This window comes from Melanotaenia boesemani, chromosome 3 (assembly GCF_017639745.1).
Source record: "Melanotaenia boesemani isolate fMelBoe1 chromosome 3, fMelBoe1.pri, whole genome shotgun sequence".
Taxonomy (NCBI): Eukaryota; Metazoa; Chordata; class Actinopteri; order Atheriniformes; family Melanotaeniidae; genus Melanotaenia; species Melanotaenia boesemani.
In genome coordinates, this window is record NC_055684.1 from 19,543,788 (window position 1) to 19,561,157 (window position 17,370).

The window sequence follows — 17,370 nt, forward strand, 5'->3', positions numbered from 1 at the left end:
ACTTAGCATAAACTAGCGCTTGACTGATATGGATTTTATAAGGCCGATTCTGATACTTGGCAGAAAAAAATTCCAATATCTGATTAATTGGCCAATTAATTTAGAAAGTTCATATGAAATAACCTTATTTTATTTTAAATTGGCATTTTGAATTTTTCTTTTGGTGAATCATGCATTAATATAACTACCAGTTGTACTTTATCTTTAGATATAGGCCATAAGTGAATGCTATATATATAAGCAATATTATGAGTGAAGTTACTGGCAAAGCATTATTTATGCAGCCCTCTGACACGCTTTAATTTTAAATAACTTTTTCTATATTCTGTTATTTTTTTTGCCATGAAGTCATGACTCATATGAACCTAAATGAAAAACCTTTCTTAGATGTCAAAACATGTCTGGAGAGTTGCATTTTAAACACACAGTATAATGATCATAAGTAGTCTGGCACTTATGTTACTCCACAACAATACACACAGCATGTTGCTGTTACAGCCTGAGTCACGTTTGCGTATTTTCTTACAAGGTAAAACTGAAAGTGACAGGACATCATAACAGTTGCTAAAGATTGTAACATTCATCATTTAAAATTTTTTCGCCCTCCTCTGCATTTACATCACTTCTCCTTGAATGTGTCTCAACACGCAGCTGATGGAGTGATAAATGCTCGTTCTGTACTCTCAAATATTTTTTACACTTGTTATTTTAGTTACTTACTGGCTTTTAAGCTGTTAGCTTATGCTATGCTAGGATAAACACAGACACTCCCCCCCCCCACAGCCTTGTAGTATGTACTACAGTGCTGATGCTGAAGCCTTTCTCATAGTTTTTACAACGGTTTTCACACCTGAACCGGCTTCAGTGCCGTGTGGACATAGCTTTGGTCAGGCTCTGGTATAAATTATCAAATGTGCTGCTACTGAAGTCCGTGTGTGTTGGCGTGTCTCTGCAGCCATCCGATGTCGCTTCAATAGCCGTTCATGAATTCAGTTGGCAAATTTTTTTGTGCGCAGGTCATGAGAGTTAAGGGCTGGGCAATATATTGAGATTTTCAAATATATCGGGACTTTGTGACACGCAATATAGAATGAGGGAACATTATTTATACCAAGATAGCTTGTTTTAAGTCAAAAGTATCTTTTGTTTTTGTCACTGAAAGTATTTTTCAGCTACTTTAATTTCAGTCAACTGTTTTAATGCACTTGTGCTGCTGATCTTTAGGGTTGGATATATACTTGCTGTGAACGTAAGTGTACACGTCAACATTCCACTTCATTTGTGTTACAATAAAGGAAGCACAGCACGGCCAAAATGCTCAATATTGGAGGTCACTGCAAGGGGGAGTACACGGCACTTGCACTTTAAAATGGTGAAAAGGTCAATCTGCTGGTCATATTGTATTTTTGGGGCATCAACTCCTAAGACGCTTCCAATTTCTTGCTAACTGCAAGAAACGTGATCATCGACATGAGCGGCATACGTGCCAAGCAAATGCTAGGAACATGTGGTAGCCATTATACGTACGTAGACATGTCACTAACAACAAGTATATCCCAGCTCTTTAGAGGCAAAAAGCAAAATCAATTCACTGCAAGGTTTGCTTCTGTGCACTACCTTTTAGGTTGTTACTTACTGTCCAGGAGAAGTGCTAGCTCCAAATCAAATTGTAGACTCTTTAGCTCTCAGTGTTCTCCACTTTGAAGATACAAGGCAAAGTCAACCCAGTATGTCCCTTTCTTTGTTTGATAACTTCTTCGCCACAACCATAGTTTTTCTTTTTTTAAAGAGGTCCTGAACATTTTGCCACAATTTGACAACTTTAAGCTGACTACTTGCTCCACTAACATGCCAGATCAATCCATTAGTTCAGCACTGTGGTGACGTATGTGCGTAGTCTCATTACAAATGCCAGAAACTTCAAGTCATATATGCAAATGATGTTCCAGAAATTATGGACACCCTGTGTGTGCACATGACTGACTTCAAACCTTTTTTCTTTTTAAACAATGAATCTGTGTTAATGCATGATGCTGTCTGCCTACGCAAATGTGTGTGTGTATGTTTTTGGGCTTGTGCTTTTGTGAAGTGAGGGGGAGGAGGGATTATTTTAGCGTGTCAGTACACAACTGTGTCTTGCTTTGTTTCGGTAATGGATTCACATCAAATGAAAGCGAGGATGGAAGCTGAAAATCTGGCTGCATGCTGCTGTCTGGGAAAAAAAGAACTTCTGTTGCCATAGCAGCAGGCCACAAGGGACAGGTGTGCACATGGGATGCTGAGGAGTCAATATAGTGTTAATCGGAAGCAGAGGAGGTTGTTTGGCTGGATGATGGGATTCAGATTAAGATAAAAGCTTGGTTTTAACTTAATTGAAACTGGGTCGTCATTTGAATTACAAGGCTTGAATCACAAAAACATCGTGCACCAATATTCTACTGTTCTCAGTAAATCCTGAATATCACAAATGAACAAACGAGAATTTAAGCAGCTAGACTGTTGGGGGGGATGGGGGCATCATTACTCAACAAATAAAATAGTGAAGTTTTTACTGTAGATTTACATTTTTGCTGTTTAGTTAAGAAGATGCTCACCTTCAGTGTGATAGTAGTAAGAAAATGAAAGCTTCACAATTAACTGCAGATTTGTAATGCTGCTTTCTTGGTGAGGCTGTAAACCCCCGTCCCCCCAGGACCCAGTTTAGAAGTTTTGAATTGAAGAGCTATATCTACAAGTAGATCAATGACTACTAAGTAACTATGACACATTTACAGTGACTTACACTGATCTGGGCCTGATTTTGTGTTTAATTCAACTCAGATAATGTTCCAGCTTTAGTCTGAGAGAAGGAGGAAAAATACAAAAGGTTGTTTTTGGTTGCCATCTTCCATCTTATGGAGCAAAATCTTATATTTGAAAAACTATTGAGCCAGATACTGGAATGATTCAGCAAATGTTCTTTATAAGCAAACGCCTACTTGATAGAAACATCTGCTAGTCTGATCCGAATTCTCTCACATTAAGGAAAGACTGTAAAGCTTGCTGTTTCTGTGTTGTTGTAGGTCACAATGTGTCTGCTAAGAGTAAGCCAAAATGACAGTCAGTGAGAATTTGGAAACTCAGGGGTTTTCCAGGGCCTGGTGCTACAAACACGCAGAGGAATGTATACTTTCTTCTCATTCAGGACATTGAACAGTAAGAGGTCCATAAACACTGATGTGGGGGAGTAGTGACCACTACCATTGCTAAATATTGTATGATTTGCATGTGTGTGGGAATGGGGTTTTGCATCATTCCATTCCTTAATCCTTAAGACCTTGAATGGGATGAAGCTGTTGCATGAATTTCTTGCTACTCCTATCCTAAAACTGCTTTCTGTTCCTCATTAGAGCCCTGAGAAAGATGTCAGGAATCTTGGGAAGGGTTGGTTTAATCCGGTGTGTAGTGTTTCAGAATTCCCCCTTCTTCAGCCATAGTGTGCCTGGGAATCTCATGATTTTATGGGGGCTTAAGTGGACATGCCTTTTTAATTCAAAAATAATTATTTAGCATTCTTACACCCTTGAGGAGGCTTCTTCATTGTTTTGTGCCTTTTTGTGCATATTTTAGCAGTGAAATCTCTATCCTTTGCTGTTGGTTTTGCTGACATGTGTTTTGACTCTAATGCAGGGGTGCCCAAGTTCTTTCCTGGAGATCTACTTTCCTAACTTTTTGATGCATCCCTTCTCTAACACACCTGAATCAAATGACTGGCTGGTTACCAGGCCTCTGCAGAGCTGAATGGCGTGCGGATAAGGAAATTCAGCCATTTGATTCAGGTATGTTGGAGATGGATCTCAAGGACCGGATTTGGGCATTCCTGCTATAATGTGAGCCATGCCGAGCAAACAGACATAACAAATGCAGGCCATTTCTACAAAAGTGGAGGTTACCTAAACGGTAACTTCTAGCTTTTGAGGAATTTCCCGTTCAGTTCACTGTTTAGGCTTATGCTTCCTTTACATACATAAATCAGTACATCTGTTTTAAACCTTGTCAGAGCCACTGGTCACATACACCTATGCATGCTTTTTATTGGTAGGGTTGCTAGGCAATCAACTAGAGGGAAGTGTAGAGTTCAAGTCTGAGTTTAAGTGTTGGTGTCAGACAATAAGCATGGTGATGATGATGGACAAGATAATGTACTTACATATAGAAAAGCACCACAGTAGAGGATGGTGGCCTGTGGTCATTAAATACATCGTGGTAGCTGACTTTATCTAGCTCATAGTCATCCTGCTTTGAACATTGTTAATATTAACTGAAGGTCCTTGTTTTACACCACGGCTTACCAGATTTTCTGTCAATGGATTCCACTCTGTCTCACCATGTAAAAAATAAAACACTTTCAGTAGATCTTGTAGCATTAAAAGCATTAATGACATGCAAACTGTTGGGTTATAAACATCTATATTTTCCACAGTAGGACGCAGCCTGTGGTTAGTGCCTCACAGGGAAACTCTGAAACCAGATGGAGACTATCCCACACAAAACAACATGAAAAGAACAGGGGAGGAGGGAGGGATGAGGGGGATCTTAGACAATTGCTGATGTACTTGGCAGTTTTCCACTCTTTGCTTTATTGAGTTTATTATCAAGCAGATTTCCTCATTCACATGGTCATACAACAGAAGTACTTTGGTGCAGGAGTAACTCATTTCTTGACTAGTTTTTGATGATAATGACTTTTATTTTTTAATGTTTTTTCTGATGGAGTTTGGTCAAGGAGACAGGAGAGACCATGGGACCTATCGAGTCAACATTAACTCTGTGAAGGTTGTCATGGACAGTTGCCCCTTCATGTTTCTTCCCGAGGCCTTTCTAAAATTAGACTAGCCTCAGGCTACTTCCGCTGAACAATCTTCCATTCACACATGTTGCCACAATACAAGACTGATGTGCTGTGTCTGGCTTCAGGGCAAGTTATGAGATCAGGATGTCTTTTAACCTACAACACCACTGACAGGTGGTGACAGGCCATTTTGAAACAATTTGTGAGTAATGGTCAGGCCAAAACAGCAACATTGGGCCTGTCTGGGCACCTTTCAACAAACTCTTAATATTACATCTTGTCAACGAGGGGCACAGAGGTGAAGGCAGGGCTGCGAAACAAGATCTTTTGTCTAGTTGTCTACATTTTTCACTGTTCATGAGCTTGTGGCAGAGTGCTCCTGATCATGTTTTGCTTTCACCTCAAACATTTTGCCAGCTTGTGGATGATTAAATATGATCTCTTTAATAAAAGCGTCTGCTTATATATATATATATATATATATATATATATTTTATTTTATTTATTTATTTATTTATTTTTTTTTACAAGCAAGACCTCTTTTTGCCGGCTTTTCTCAATTTTCTCCAGTTTTTCCATTCACACTGACACCCACAAGCATCTACAGCCACGGCAAAAATAAAGAGCAAGAGATTAAAGAAGACTAATTCAAGTTGTGTTTCAAAGCACTCTTGAAACACAGCCTAAGTGTTTGAGGTTGATGTTATTCTCGTTCCAGCCTACACCCAGCTTCAGCCTCATCCGCTGGTTCAGCAGCACAAGCAGCAGCAGTTTGTGGTCCAGCAGAGTCAAAGCTCCCAAAGGATGACAGCCCAGCCACTTCAGACAGCCTCCATTCAGCCATCACAGCACCCTGTCCCTGTTCTGCCCAAACCTGCCCCTCACCAGCCTTCCACTCCAAACCAGCAGGCCACCATCTTCCATTCCACCATCAGTCCGCACGCCCTCCACTCTTCCATCAACCATGCCAAAGCTCAGCCGGTCCAGCTCACTGCCATCAACCTACAAATACAGCCAACGGTACGTACTGGAAGACACAATGATTTTTTTTTTTTTTACATTTTAGCATCTATGTCAGCTAGTCACTTCGTTTCTATATTTCTTTACTGCTGCAGTGCATGACATGAAACCGTTTTTAGGACTCTGGATCTTATCACCCCCATGACAAATATGTCATTAACTGAAGCAGGAATTGGTATGTCTAGTGCTGCTCAAACAACACCCACAGTCTGCATTTCTTCTCCAAGTCATACATGTAAAAAATAAAAACACAGGAATCTTCTGAGTTTTGGAATATTTTTGTAATATTTTTCCACTGATGTGATGCTTTCCAACCACAATGGTTTTCCGTTTTTGAGTCAGTGACATCAAAAGGACCAGCAGTCCCTGATGTCTGTAGTCATCATTGTCTCGGGTATCCTTTCTCATGCATTTGGCCTTTTGTCTTTTGTCTCTTATGCTCATTCCAGGCTGCTCGACTAGTTCAGGAAAGTAAAGATAAGCCAACCTCATTAGTGGTCAGAGAGACGAGTCAGATGCCGTCCACACAGCAGCAGCAGCAACCTGTGCCTTCCCAATCACAACCCTCCAAGCCTGGGGAGCAGACCAAGGTTAACGCTGCCACATCACCTGTTCAGTCACAAGGTAAACACCCTGCAGCATTCTCTGAGCTGTAAAATAGCTTTCTGTGGAGTACATAGCTTTGAAAAATGGAACCTTCTGTCTGTGAGTGATTTGAGGGTAGAAAACTTGATACCAGTGTAAGGGCACATTCACACTGGTGCTGTTTGGTTCACTTTAAACGAACCCTACTCTGCTTCCACAGATAGTACTGTATGACTGGAGCAGTGTGAACATGCACGTAAAAAGAAAAAAGTGTGGACCAAAAAAGTGAGCTTTGGTTTGTTTAAAAACTGTGGGTCTCAGTTCACTTGCAAGTGAACCCTGCTGCTTTTCACTGGCAGTTGGATAGCTTGCTTGCCTCGCCTGCTGCTCATTATGGACAAGGTCTTGTGAAAACCACATTAGATTGTAACAACCAAGTAAAAACAGAAAACCAAAGACTGCATAAATTTGTTGTTGTGCCATTGTTTATTTACTGTAAACAAACCATTTTTGACCCTGGTCAATTAATAAGCTTGATTTTCTTCTTCTTTTTTCTTGGTCCTTTGTTTTTTGGGGTAATACAGTCCTTAGGGAGCAGATGTTGTAACTGTATGATGTTGTTCTGACGATTTGGCCCACTTGAGTAAAGTGCGGTATGAAAGCAAACCAAACAAAGGTTCATCATTTTTTGGAATTCCCTGCCCAAGCGAACCAAGTCCCCACAAACTATCTTGGTGTGAATGCGCCTTAAAACTTTGGGAACTATAGACTACATTCACACGACAGGTCTTAATTCTCAGTCCAATTTTTTTTTTTTTTTAACCGCAATCTGATTTTTTGCGTTCACATTATCATTTCAATTTGACCTTCATCACACTGAAGTGTAAACAGTATGTGGCCCTGAAATGACACGCAAACCCAGAGGAAAACGCGGCATCAAACACGGCATGTAGGTAAAAATGGGTGCTACACTTTGTAGTATGTGTATAAGTTGTACAAATTGTACAGTCAGTGCCAGAAAAAAAAAGATGATCTAACATTGTTCGGTCTATTGTTTACATTTGGCCTTACTGTGTCCCACCTTCTCCGGTGCTAATTTGTGATGCCTGTCCCACTTTAATGCTATAAAAGTCAGATGGAATGCAACATGACCATTCAGACTGGGGTCGCTTCGACACAAATCCCATATGTATACAATTTAGGACAACATCTGAAAGTGGCCCGGGTTGGATTTAAAAAAAAATCTGATTTGTACTGTTCAGACTGTATTAAAAAATCTGATATGAGTGTGAACATAGCCATAGTTCACCCTGCAGAGAACTGTTTATGTCCCTTTATATATGTATTGTATATGTGAAGATGACATGGTGTCAAACATAGTGCTAACTTTTTTTCTTGTAAAGTTAAATGTGATGTGATGTTAACCGCAGGTGTGATGTGTAGGGAAGGGAACTATGTTGGTAATTCAACAACTGTAGAAATATTAAAGGCTGAATAATTAAGATTTTTTCCTTAAAAATAATTTAAAATGTTCTCATTTGCTGCAAGGGATAAAAGGAAGCTTCCCTATAAACAATCTGTCTCCTACATCAGCAATGTCTTTGTCAAGTTTTTCTCCTTCAAAATAAGAGTTCCGTGCCGGAATAACTTGGGTGCAATGTGTTGCTCTTTCCAACTTCCTGGTTCCTAAACCAATCATATGCGACTCCCCACGGTTGCCTAACAACAACAAGGCAGCGTTTGGTATTTTATGTCGGCAAAAGAGCAGCAGCGTGCAGGTATGGAAGCCAGTAAAAGAAGAGGACCAGAAATAGTTTCAGAAAAACCTAAAAAGCCTCAGCATCCTGCTAAAAAAGCAAACGACCAAAAACGGAATAAAACGAGGATCAATATTGGAGAGTCTTTTGCAATGTGGAGAAGTCTGAGCTAGCAAAGTTTCTCCTCCACAGGTAAGCACCAGAATTTTGCTTAAGTTAACCAAAAAGTTTATCTTGATTTACAAAGATTTCAGTCTAATTTATTTCTCGGCACTCATTAAATTAATTTGTGTGACGGTATGGATGTATTAGTGGAGTAAATTGGTGGCCTGTTAGTTTACAACAACAAATGTAATGATGTTTGGGCCAAGTGAATACTGTGTTTGTCCTTATAAACTTATGAAATTACTATCAAATTAATTTATTAAGAGAGACTAAGGGAAAACTGCCGCTGCATGGCATTTGTTTTTGTTTACACTCTATTTTATGCTAATGTAAATTAGCATGTGAAATTAGCGCTAGCATTGTAAAGCATAGCAACTTACTGTGTGCATCTTCGCTCCTCATCATGATGTTTGCTGGCGCTATGTTCTCCGTCTTCTGTATAAAAGAACCGTCCTCTCACAAACCAGCAACCTACGTGAAACTCTCCGCAGTTCTGATTTGAAACACTAGATGTCAGTGCTACTTATTTTGCCTTTAAACGTTTAAAGTCACAGAGAAAATGGGGCCATTTTCAAATGTGTGAAGAAACAATTGAGCCAACTGAATAAAAAATATAATCTTTTCACTTACTCAGTGAGACAGGGAGGCGAGCCCAGAGCGGGCTCTCGATTCTGGTGTCAAGCGCCCGGCGTGGCCTGTTTCAGGGGCAGTGGCTGTGATAACTGTACACTAAATCACTGTGCAGTCTTTTTAGTGTTTGATAAAGTTTGAAATTAACTTCCTGGATAAAAGCATCTTTCACAGTAACAGATTAACTGCTGTATTGCAGTTTTCTTTGTAAATATAACAGGAACTCAAGTCTAGTCTTTGCGGCCATGGATGTCTTGGCAGTATTGGACTTTCAGTGATTTCTCTGAGCTGTTCTTTAGGGGGAAGAATGGCTGTGAAACTGGTAAATACCATTACTTAGACTAGGTAGTCTGTTGGGGTTTAGGTCAACTTTAATCAGTTCTGAAATGTATTTGGGGTAAGTTGACATTCTTTTCAAGTTCCAGCTCTCTAGCCGATGCGTTGAGATTATGCCAAAGGCTGAGGTAGTTGTTCTTATTCATTGTTTCTTCTACTTTGTTCACTTTACCACTTCAACTGATGAGAAAACAGCCTGAGGGTTTGACGTCCATGTAATCGTTTTGGGTACATTAAAACATGTTTGACTTTATACTGTATTGGTGTTCTTGCAGTTTCCAGTTCATGGCAGACATACCTTTGTAATTCCTGATCATTCAAACCAATTTGGTGTTTTGATAATTTGGATGTAGGTAGGGTATATTTTTCTCACTTACATGATTGAAACTGTTGTTTTTCGCCTCCAGAATATAAACATGAGCAGCACTTTGCTTATGCAGTCAAATAATTAGAATTGAATCATTTTCACCAAATTCCTGTTCTGTATCTCTGTATCTTCTGCACTATGGTGACAAGTTTTATGTTATATCTCAAAGATTTGTCTCTAGTTAGCAAATTGATTCTTGTTTATTACACCCATTCTCTGTGTAGCTTATCCTGCTATCTTCTGACAACATTACACTGCACCATTTAGATGCTCCAGATTGGGTAAGAGAATTGAGCCTGATACACATGAAAAAATATTTCCAAATTTCTCAAGTTTGCTTGAAAATTGGCTGGAATTGAGAAAAATCCAAATGAGTAATATCATTCATTTCCATGATTAATATATGCTAACTTTTTGCCAAAATAATGCATGTTAATATTCTGCCACCACTTACTGAATAAAGAATTCAGTCAACAACTATAGCCTTTGTATATTTAGTAATGACTTATATGAATAAAATTAAAATTTAAAATTAAATAACTAAATGAGTGTAATTTCCTTTCAGTCTTGAGGGTACCTGGTATCTTGTGAGGTTGGGGGCACCTAATCTCTACAGCCGTGTTTACGGCCCTGCTGAAAACAAGCCTCGTGCGTTACGTTTAACGGATACTTTGATGTTTTGACTCAGGGAGGGTGACTGCGGACCTTTGGGCCGATAATTCTGTGCTCGTCGGTTCAGGTTCGAGGTTAAAACATTTTGATGTTCAGTAGAGAGCTTCTGTGGGAGGAAACGAGGAGGCGGACCCTGTTTACAGGCTTTTCTTTTGCGGCTGTGATGAGGCGGTGCAGCTTTAAACCGCTCACAGTCCCTGCAGCAGGTCGGTGTGTGTCTGTGCTTTGGATCAGCAACAAACAAACAAACAAACCAACCAAAGCGGACATGTTTTCTGTCTGAGCAGAGCGGAAGCTGCGCGGTAAGAAAACGCTGCGGCTCAGTGTTTACTTTTGCTTGTGTGGGGTTTTCAGCGAAAGGTCGAAGCGCTGTTATGATGGTAGAACTATTAGCGGACTGATTTGGGTTTATTGTGTATGTTTTAAGTGACACTGCGCCCACGAACCGCTTGAAATCTGCACTTATTTGTTAGACCGGCAGTAAACACGTTCAGGCCAGTGGTGGGCAGGTTGATGTGGCTTAATGTGGTTTGCGTGTTTTTGGTTATAATGTGTGGTTATAAAGTGAGCTTAAAAAGCTCTCATCTAATACGTATTTGGTGTAATGTCATTTTATGAAGACAAAATACAACCTTTTAACAGATCTTATACATAATCATAAGCAAACCATAACCCCCAGAGGTTTATCTTTAAAAAAATTATGTAACCTATTTGTCTAATAAATGTCAGAAAATGCATAAAATGGTACATTGCAAAAGACTTTTCCCCCCATTTAAAAGTGTGTAACTTAAATATTCTGTTTACTGAGACATATGATAAAGAAAGCTGTAAATCTATCACATTTGACTTAAGGAAACCACAGTGTTAAGCATTTTTGATTAAATTGGACTAATTTGGTGCTGATAACTGGTTATTTTCTTGATTATCTGAGTAAAAGACTAGGTGGTTTGTTATATTAGACCATAGTCAAGTTTATAAAATCCCACCTAATAGTACTGAATTACTATGATGCTATTATTAACCCAAAACTGTTCAGTGTGGCATCACAGATTATGGCAGAAACATCAAATATTCGTAGGTCAGACCAAAATGTAATTGTTTTTTTCTTTTTAATGTACCTGAAGCCATTCAGCAGCATTTTTTTCTCACCAGCTTTCATTTAATTTTAACTCTGACATCTTTAGAGCTCCAGCTCCTGTAAATTAAATGGACGGTTTGTTCTTTTCTTGGTCGCAAGGTATCCCAGCCAAGAGGCTGAGTGCAGCGGCAGGGACCCCACCTCCAGCCATGACCTCAGGAAATGAGAGCGAGGCACCCACTGTGACGGGCAGCACGCCACAAAATGGAGAGAACAAACCGCCGCAGGCCATCGTCAAGCCCCAGGTCCTCACACATGTCATCGAAGGCTTTGTCATCCAGGAGGGAGCGGAGCCATTCCCCGTGTGTGTAAGTGTCCGACCTCAACCTACTGCCAGAGAAACATGACAAACAACCAGGAGTCACCACACTCTCCAGTGTACATGTCTGCGGGGAGCTGTCATCAGACAAACATAAACCCTCTGCTGCTGCATTTAGTGACAGCTCACAGCTTCTGGTTAAATCAGTCATTAATTACAGTTAGATGGGACTCGAGCTGTGACAGAATACAGAGCACATTTTACTGCCTGTTATTTTAGCTTGTAAAAATCCATCCTTTATCTGTGTCATCTCTCTTAAAATTGATGCATTTATGTCTTTTTATATATATATATATATATATATATATATATATATATATATATATATATATATATATATATATATATATATATATATATATATATATATGCCTGGGGTTAACCTTCACATCTTCAGTCCTTTGTAGTCATTAAAAAAAAGTTTTATTAGAACACAATGACACAAAGACTTTGGATAGTCTGCCTCCTACTGGACGTTTGGTGGAAATGCTCACCAAATTTTCACATGCTGACTAAACGGGATTAATTTTTTAGACAATATAGCCATTTTGCTCGATTCAATTACCCAAGCAAATTGTAAAATAAATGCTCTTTTGTGTGTTAATTAAGTGCTTGGCTCATATTTCTTACTATGCCAGCAGTTCTGTAGAAACTTTACCATTTTTACAGTAGTATGTAAAACTTAAAAACAAGACATGTTTTTTCCCTGTTACATCTGTTGAATCTGCGTGTCATATTCAGCTAATTTCTTCTCATCAGTACTACTGGAGTACGAGGAAACGGAACATGCTGCTTATCAGGAAATAAGAAATTGTAGTCTTTGTTTTAATGTTGCTGCTGGTAATATTTGACAGAAAACTCAAAATGCACATGTTTAAACAATTTAGTCTGTTATATTTTCTATAACCGCAATTCACTTTTAGTTCATTTTATAAATATCTTTGATCTGACACCAGGTGGAGCGTCTGCCTCTTCTCATCGACAGCCCAAAGAAGCTGGATCATCAGCTTTCCTCAGACCCTGACAAAACTCCAGTCAGCAATGCAGCCAACACTGACTCTGAGCCCGAGGACATGAGCCAGCCAGGTGAGACTGAACAGATTAAAGCCTAACAGTGTATACTTTCATTTGTGTGGCTTCATCCTGTTAGGTCAGTGTATTATCCCTGTCTCACTTCCCGTATTTCCTGTGTACATCTACAAGAATGGCGTCAAGTGTATGAAATTGGACAATTTCAGTGAATTAGTCTCGTTGTGTTGACAGGTCTGTGCACTTGCTGTTTAATGTAATGTTTGCTGAGCTTCTGTTCTCAGCATAATTTCATGCATATGAATCTCTTCACCAAAACCACTTAACCTGCATATGCCTCCTCCTAATCAGAGCCCCCAAATAAATAAATAACACCTCTCTCACAAGAGTCTTTCCAATTAGATTTGATGAGCTATTTTCTTGTGGATCGTTTATTTAGCTTATTAGTTTATTTAGATACCTTTATTTAGCTTATTTATACATGTAGTCCGGCCTTTCTAAGTTGAGAGAAAATAGTTTTTATCCACTTTAGATTGTTGTTAAACGACTACTCAACATTAATGTTCTATTGTTAAAAGCTGTTATGTAGAGTGTCTCACATTCCTGCTGATTTCTCTGTTACAGAGAAAGACAAACCCAAGCTGACATGTGAGTACTGCGGCTGGGTGGACTTCGCCTACACGTTCAAGGGCTCTAAAAGGTTCTGCTCAGTGGTTTGTGCGAAAAGGCAAGTTACCTGGGGTTTTATAATTCTTCACATCTACAGATTTACTGTCATAATGAAGAAAAAAAGCTTTAAAAACATTTTTTAATTATTAATTTTTTTTCTGAACAGGTACAACGTGGGCTGCACCAAGCGGATCGGGCTTTTCCGTCCAGAGAGGAACAAACCTGCAAATCGCTGGCGTCGAAGCTCTCAGGGCCGCTCTAGTATAGAGGCTAAAAAGCAGGTACAGACTTACACATACACACACTTCTTCACTGATGTAGAACGTCCTCATTAACATTTCACCTCATCAGGTAACTGCTTCCTCTGCACTTTTTTTTCCCCTTTCCTTGTGCTTCATGAGGTTGAGGATGATTTGTTTCAGCTTGATCTTCTCTCTAACTGTAAGGGTCATTAAGCGCTCTGTGATTTTAAACAACCTCCTCTGGTGACCAGAATGAATGAAAAAGTGTTAACAAAGGTTTTCTGCCACATCAAAAGGAACTAGTTTTTGTTTTTTTTTATCTTGTAATGGGAGCCAGAGATGAGTAGTTTAATGTAATGCAGCTTCATTTCTACTTACAGGTATAATTTAAGAATAATTAATGACAGATATAATTTCTCAGCTTTAAAATGTTTTTCCTGCTTTTGAACCTAAAATATCTTGAGTTATATAAAGGTTGAAGGGTTGGGTCTTGAACAACCAGAGGGGGGTGCTTAGGTCTCATGTTTGGCCAATAAGTGAGTCAGAGGATTCAGCACCTGACAAAGTAATCTCTGAGACGTTGTTATTGATCCACTAATCCTATCAACTCTGTAAATGTATTATAGTTATTTGAAGCTATTGCACAGTGTAAATCTGATTATGTCTCAGCTCTTTACTGATGAGCCATCGGTGTCTGAAACGCATATTCTTGACATCTCTCCTGACTATTTTCATTTCCAGAAACTGTCCTCCTCACCACAGCAGACTCAGGGTGGCTCTGTATCCTCCCCGCACGCTTCACAGCCCAGTCAGGAGGAGTCCAGCCCATGCTCAGACATGTCCAGCTACGAAGAGCCACCATCTCCCCTGTCAGCAGCTAGCTCTGGACCTCTGGCTCCCACTCCGGCCTCAGCCCAGGTCCCTGTCCACAGACAGCCAAGCAGAGCCTCGGACCAGGAAGGCTGTGGTGGGAGAGACACATCGTCGCTCTGCGAGCGCTTCTTACCCAGCGACCCCGCCAAGTGGAACGTGGAAGAAGTTTATGAGTTCATCCGATCGCTTCCAGGTCAGGAAGCACGTTTACACGTGCATGTAAAGTTTTACAGTGTTGAGCAGGAATCCTATTTCACTGCATTCCTCTGCTCTTCATGCAGGTTGTCAGGAGATTGCAGACGAGTTTCGCTCTCAGGAGATCGACGGGCAGGCTTTGCTCCTGTTGAAGGAGGACCACCTAATGAGCACCATGAACATTAAGCTGGGACCTGCGCTCAAGATCTTTGCACGCATCAACATGCTCAAAGACTCATAGCAGGAAAGTGTGTGGACAGTGTAGCACTGACGGTGAAGATTACTAACTGCACAATGACCTGCCCTTCTTCACACTACGAGACTGGTTCCTTTAAATATTTCTCTCAAGGTTGACATGAACCAACAAAAAAGATCAAATTGACCCGAGTCAACACATCACAATTTATGTTTCTGGTGATTTCTTAAGTTGGGATCTGTATGGCATTAAAAAGAGAAAATGTGTTGTTAAAGGTGTAAATGAAAGTATAATATGCATGTATCCACTGCACTGCTGCATTTTATGCTTCTGTTTGGGACAAAATGAAGAGATGAGGGGAAATGGAAGGGAAAAGAGATGGACACAGATTATGGCAAACATTCACCCATCAGCTTAAAACGCCACCTTACTTTGGCGCCATCTCTAGCTTGCTGTTAGTAATTAGAAAAGGCTGTTTTTATCTGTACAGAAAAATCCAATCGCAACAAAAATGGTTACTTTGACATCATCTACTATTAACACTGCACCAGATTCAGCCAGAAATAGAAAAATCTGTTTTTCCATTTGAACATGTAGCTGAGAGAAAAGGTGGTGCTGGAGCCTCCTGCCTGGTCAGTTGTGTCTGGGTCGGGTCACGATGTAACACAGCCTGTGCTGATTTCAGGCATAGAGATGAAACATACGTGACATCTGAATTTATTATATTATTACACATGTTTTTGTACAGTTTTATTAGCATGTGAGTGGAAGTGAGATGGTTGTATGTGTGGCTGGGAACAGAAGACTGCAATCATTAATTTGCTCATTTTTATTCAGCACATGCTCCTTTGCCTTTTCTCACAATAAGACTCACCCGGCTCTTGAATACAAAGCTTGAATGCAGAGAAACTGATCGAGCAGCCTCTTTTGTTTGATTGATTTTTCCTTTTAATCACTATCGTTCTCTCATAGATTGAAACTACTTCATTTTTTTGCCTGCTTTTTCCAAAATGACTAAATATGACATTGATTTCCCATCTCTTTTTCATAAGAAGACACTCATTTATCCAAGGAACCATTGGGGTTTTACAGTTCTCTTCACACAGCTCTTCTACTGTTTTTTCCTCCCTCTTTCTTTCAGAAAACTCTAGCTGACATTTGTAAAGCAATGGTTTGTACATAGCAGCTCCATTTTAAGTCAGAAAAGAGTGGAACTGCCCTTTTTAAGTTATCCTTTCTATTTTAATAACAGAAGTTTAATTTTAATATTTTGAAATATGCAAATGTATAAAATCCCACTGGCCTGAGAGTTGTTTTGTTGTCTTTTTAATGAAAAGATCATATGTGCTTGTGTTTTGTTGGTGTGATAGAAAGTGAACTTTTTTAGATGCTTTGTCAAATGCTTGTATTTATGAAAATGGTTTGTTACACATTTTTGCAGTTATAAATCATTTACAGTACACATCTGTCCTGGGTCTTTTTTTGTTTAAAAAAAAAAGAAAACTGTCAGTGTTTTAAATTGTTTCTGTAAAACTTTGACACACTTTTTGTCATATGAATATAATATGCTTTAGTGACAACAAACTAAACATGAGTGTTGTGAGTCATTTAGTGTTAAATTAATAAGCTTGTGTCAGTGTTAATCTAAAAGGTACTGGGAGATATATTACTTGATTTTATCATGTTTTGCAGTGCCTTCAAAGACCAAGAACTAAAGTCAGTCATTTTTACTTCCTTTGCTCTAAAAAGAGAGAGAAATTGCATTATACTAGATCCAGTCACTTTAAACTAATAAAGTCCGACAACAAAAAATATAGCGCCAAGCATGGGTTAAATGCAAGAACACAACCATTGGCAGGTTTAACATTTGATCGCAGGAAACATTACTCTTAAAATGCTAAACACAGGTTATTATATTTTATCATAAAGAACCTGTATTTAAGTTAATTTAGGAGCGCGCTGTCATCCACGTCAGCTCTACTCGAACTTCCTGTTTGGTAGCAAACGGGACATTTCCAGCGGTTCACAAGTAATTCTCTTGAACAATAAGCATGTTTGTTTTGTTTTTTTTTTTTTTTTTTTTTTTTTTTTTTTTTATCTATTACATACTTATCGGCCACTTTCTATTTTGTTTCCAGTGAACTACAATGAAAACGGGTAGAGTGGGTTTTGTTCTAGTAACAGCCTGCGGAGGACACTGTAGAGCAGCCGGAACTTACAGTAGCGTCACGCCCACTGTTTTCATTTGAGTGTGGACCGAACTAAAAATATTAAACGCACTTTCTGTATTTGTCATGATAAAGCAATAATAGCCACTGGATATAGTGTTAAAGGTTGAGTTTGTGT

The 17,370-nt window shown here is 39.3% G+C and overlaps 1 protein-coding gene across 2 annotated transcripts in view; it reads left to right on the forward strand.

Moving 5' to 3' along the window:
• phc2b (polyhomeotic homolog 2b (Drosophila)) overlaps positions 1–16,507 on the forward strand; it is a 35,378-nt gene extending 18,871 nt beyond the window's left edge. For both annotated transcript variants that reach the window (XM_041979522.1, XM_041979521.1), the window contains exons 8-15: positions 5,550–5,851; positions 6,301–6,475; positions 11,601–11,809; positions 12,777–12,906; positions 13,474–13,576; positions 13,685–13,799; positions 14,502–14,826; positions 14,915–16,507. In XM_041979522.1, coding sequence (XP_041835456.1) covers positions 5,550–5,851; positions 6,301–6,475; positions 11,601–11,809; positions 12,777–12,906; positions 13,474–13,576; positions 13,685–13,799; positions 14,502–14,826; positions 14,915–15,069 — 1,514 coding nt within the window. In that variant the 3' untranslated portion in view covers positions 15,070–16,507. The remainder of the gene's footprint in view (positions 1–5,549; positions 5,852–6,300; positions 6,476–11,600; positions 11,810–12,776; positions 12,907–13,473; positions 13,577–13,684; positions 13,800–14,501; positions 14,827–14,914) is intronic.
• Positions 16,508–17,370: the final 863 nt, after the last annotated feature.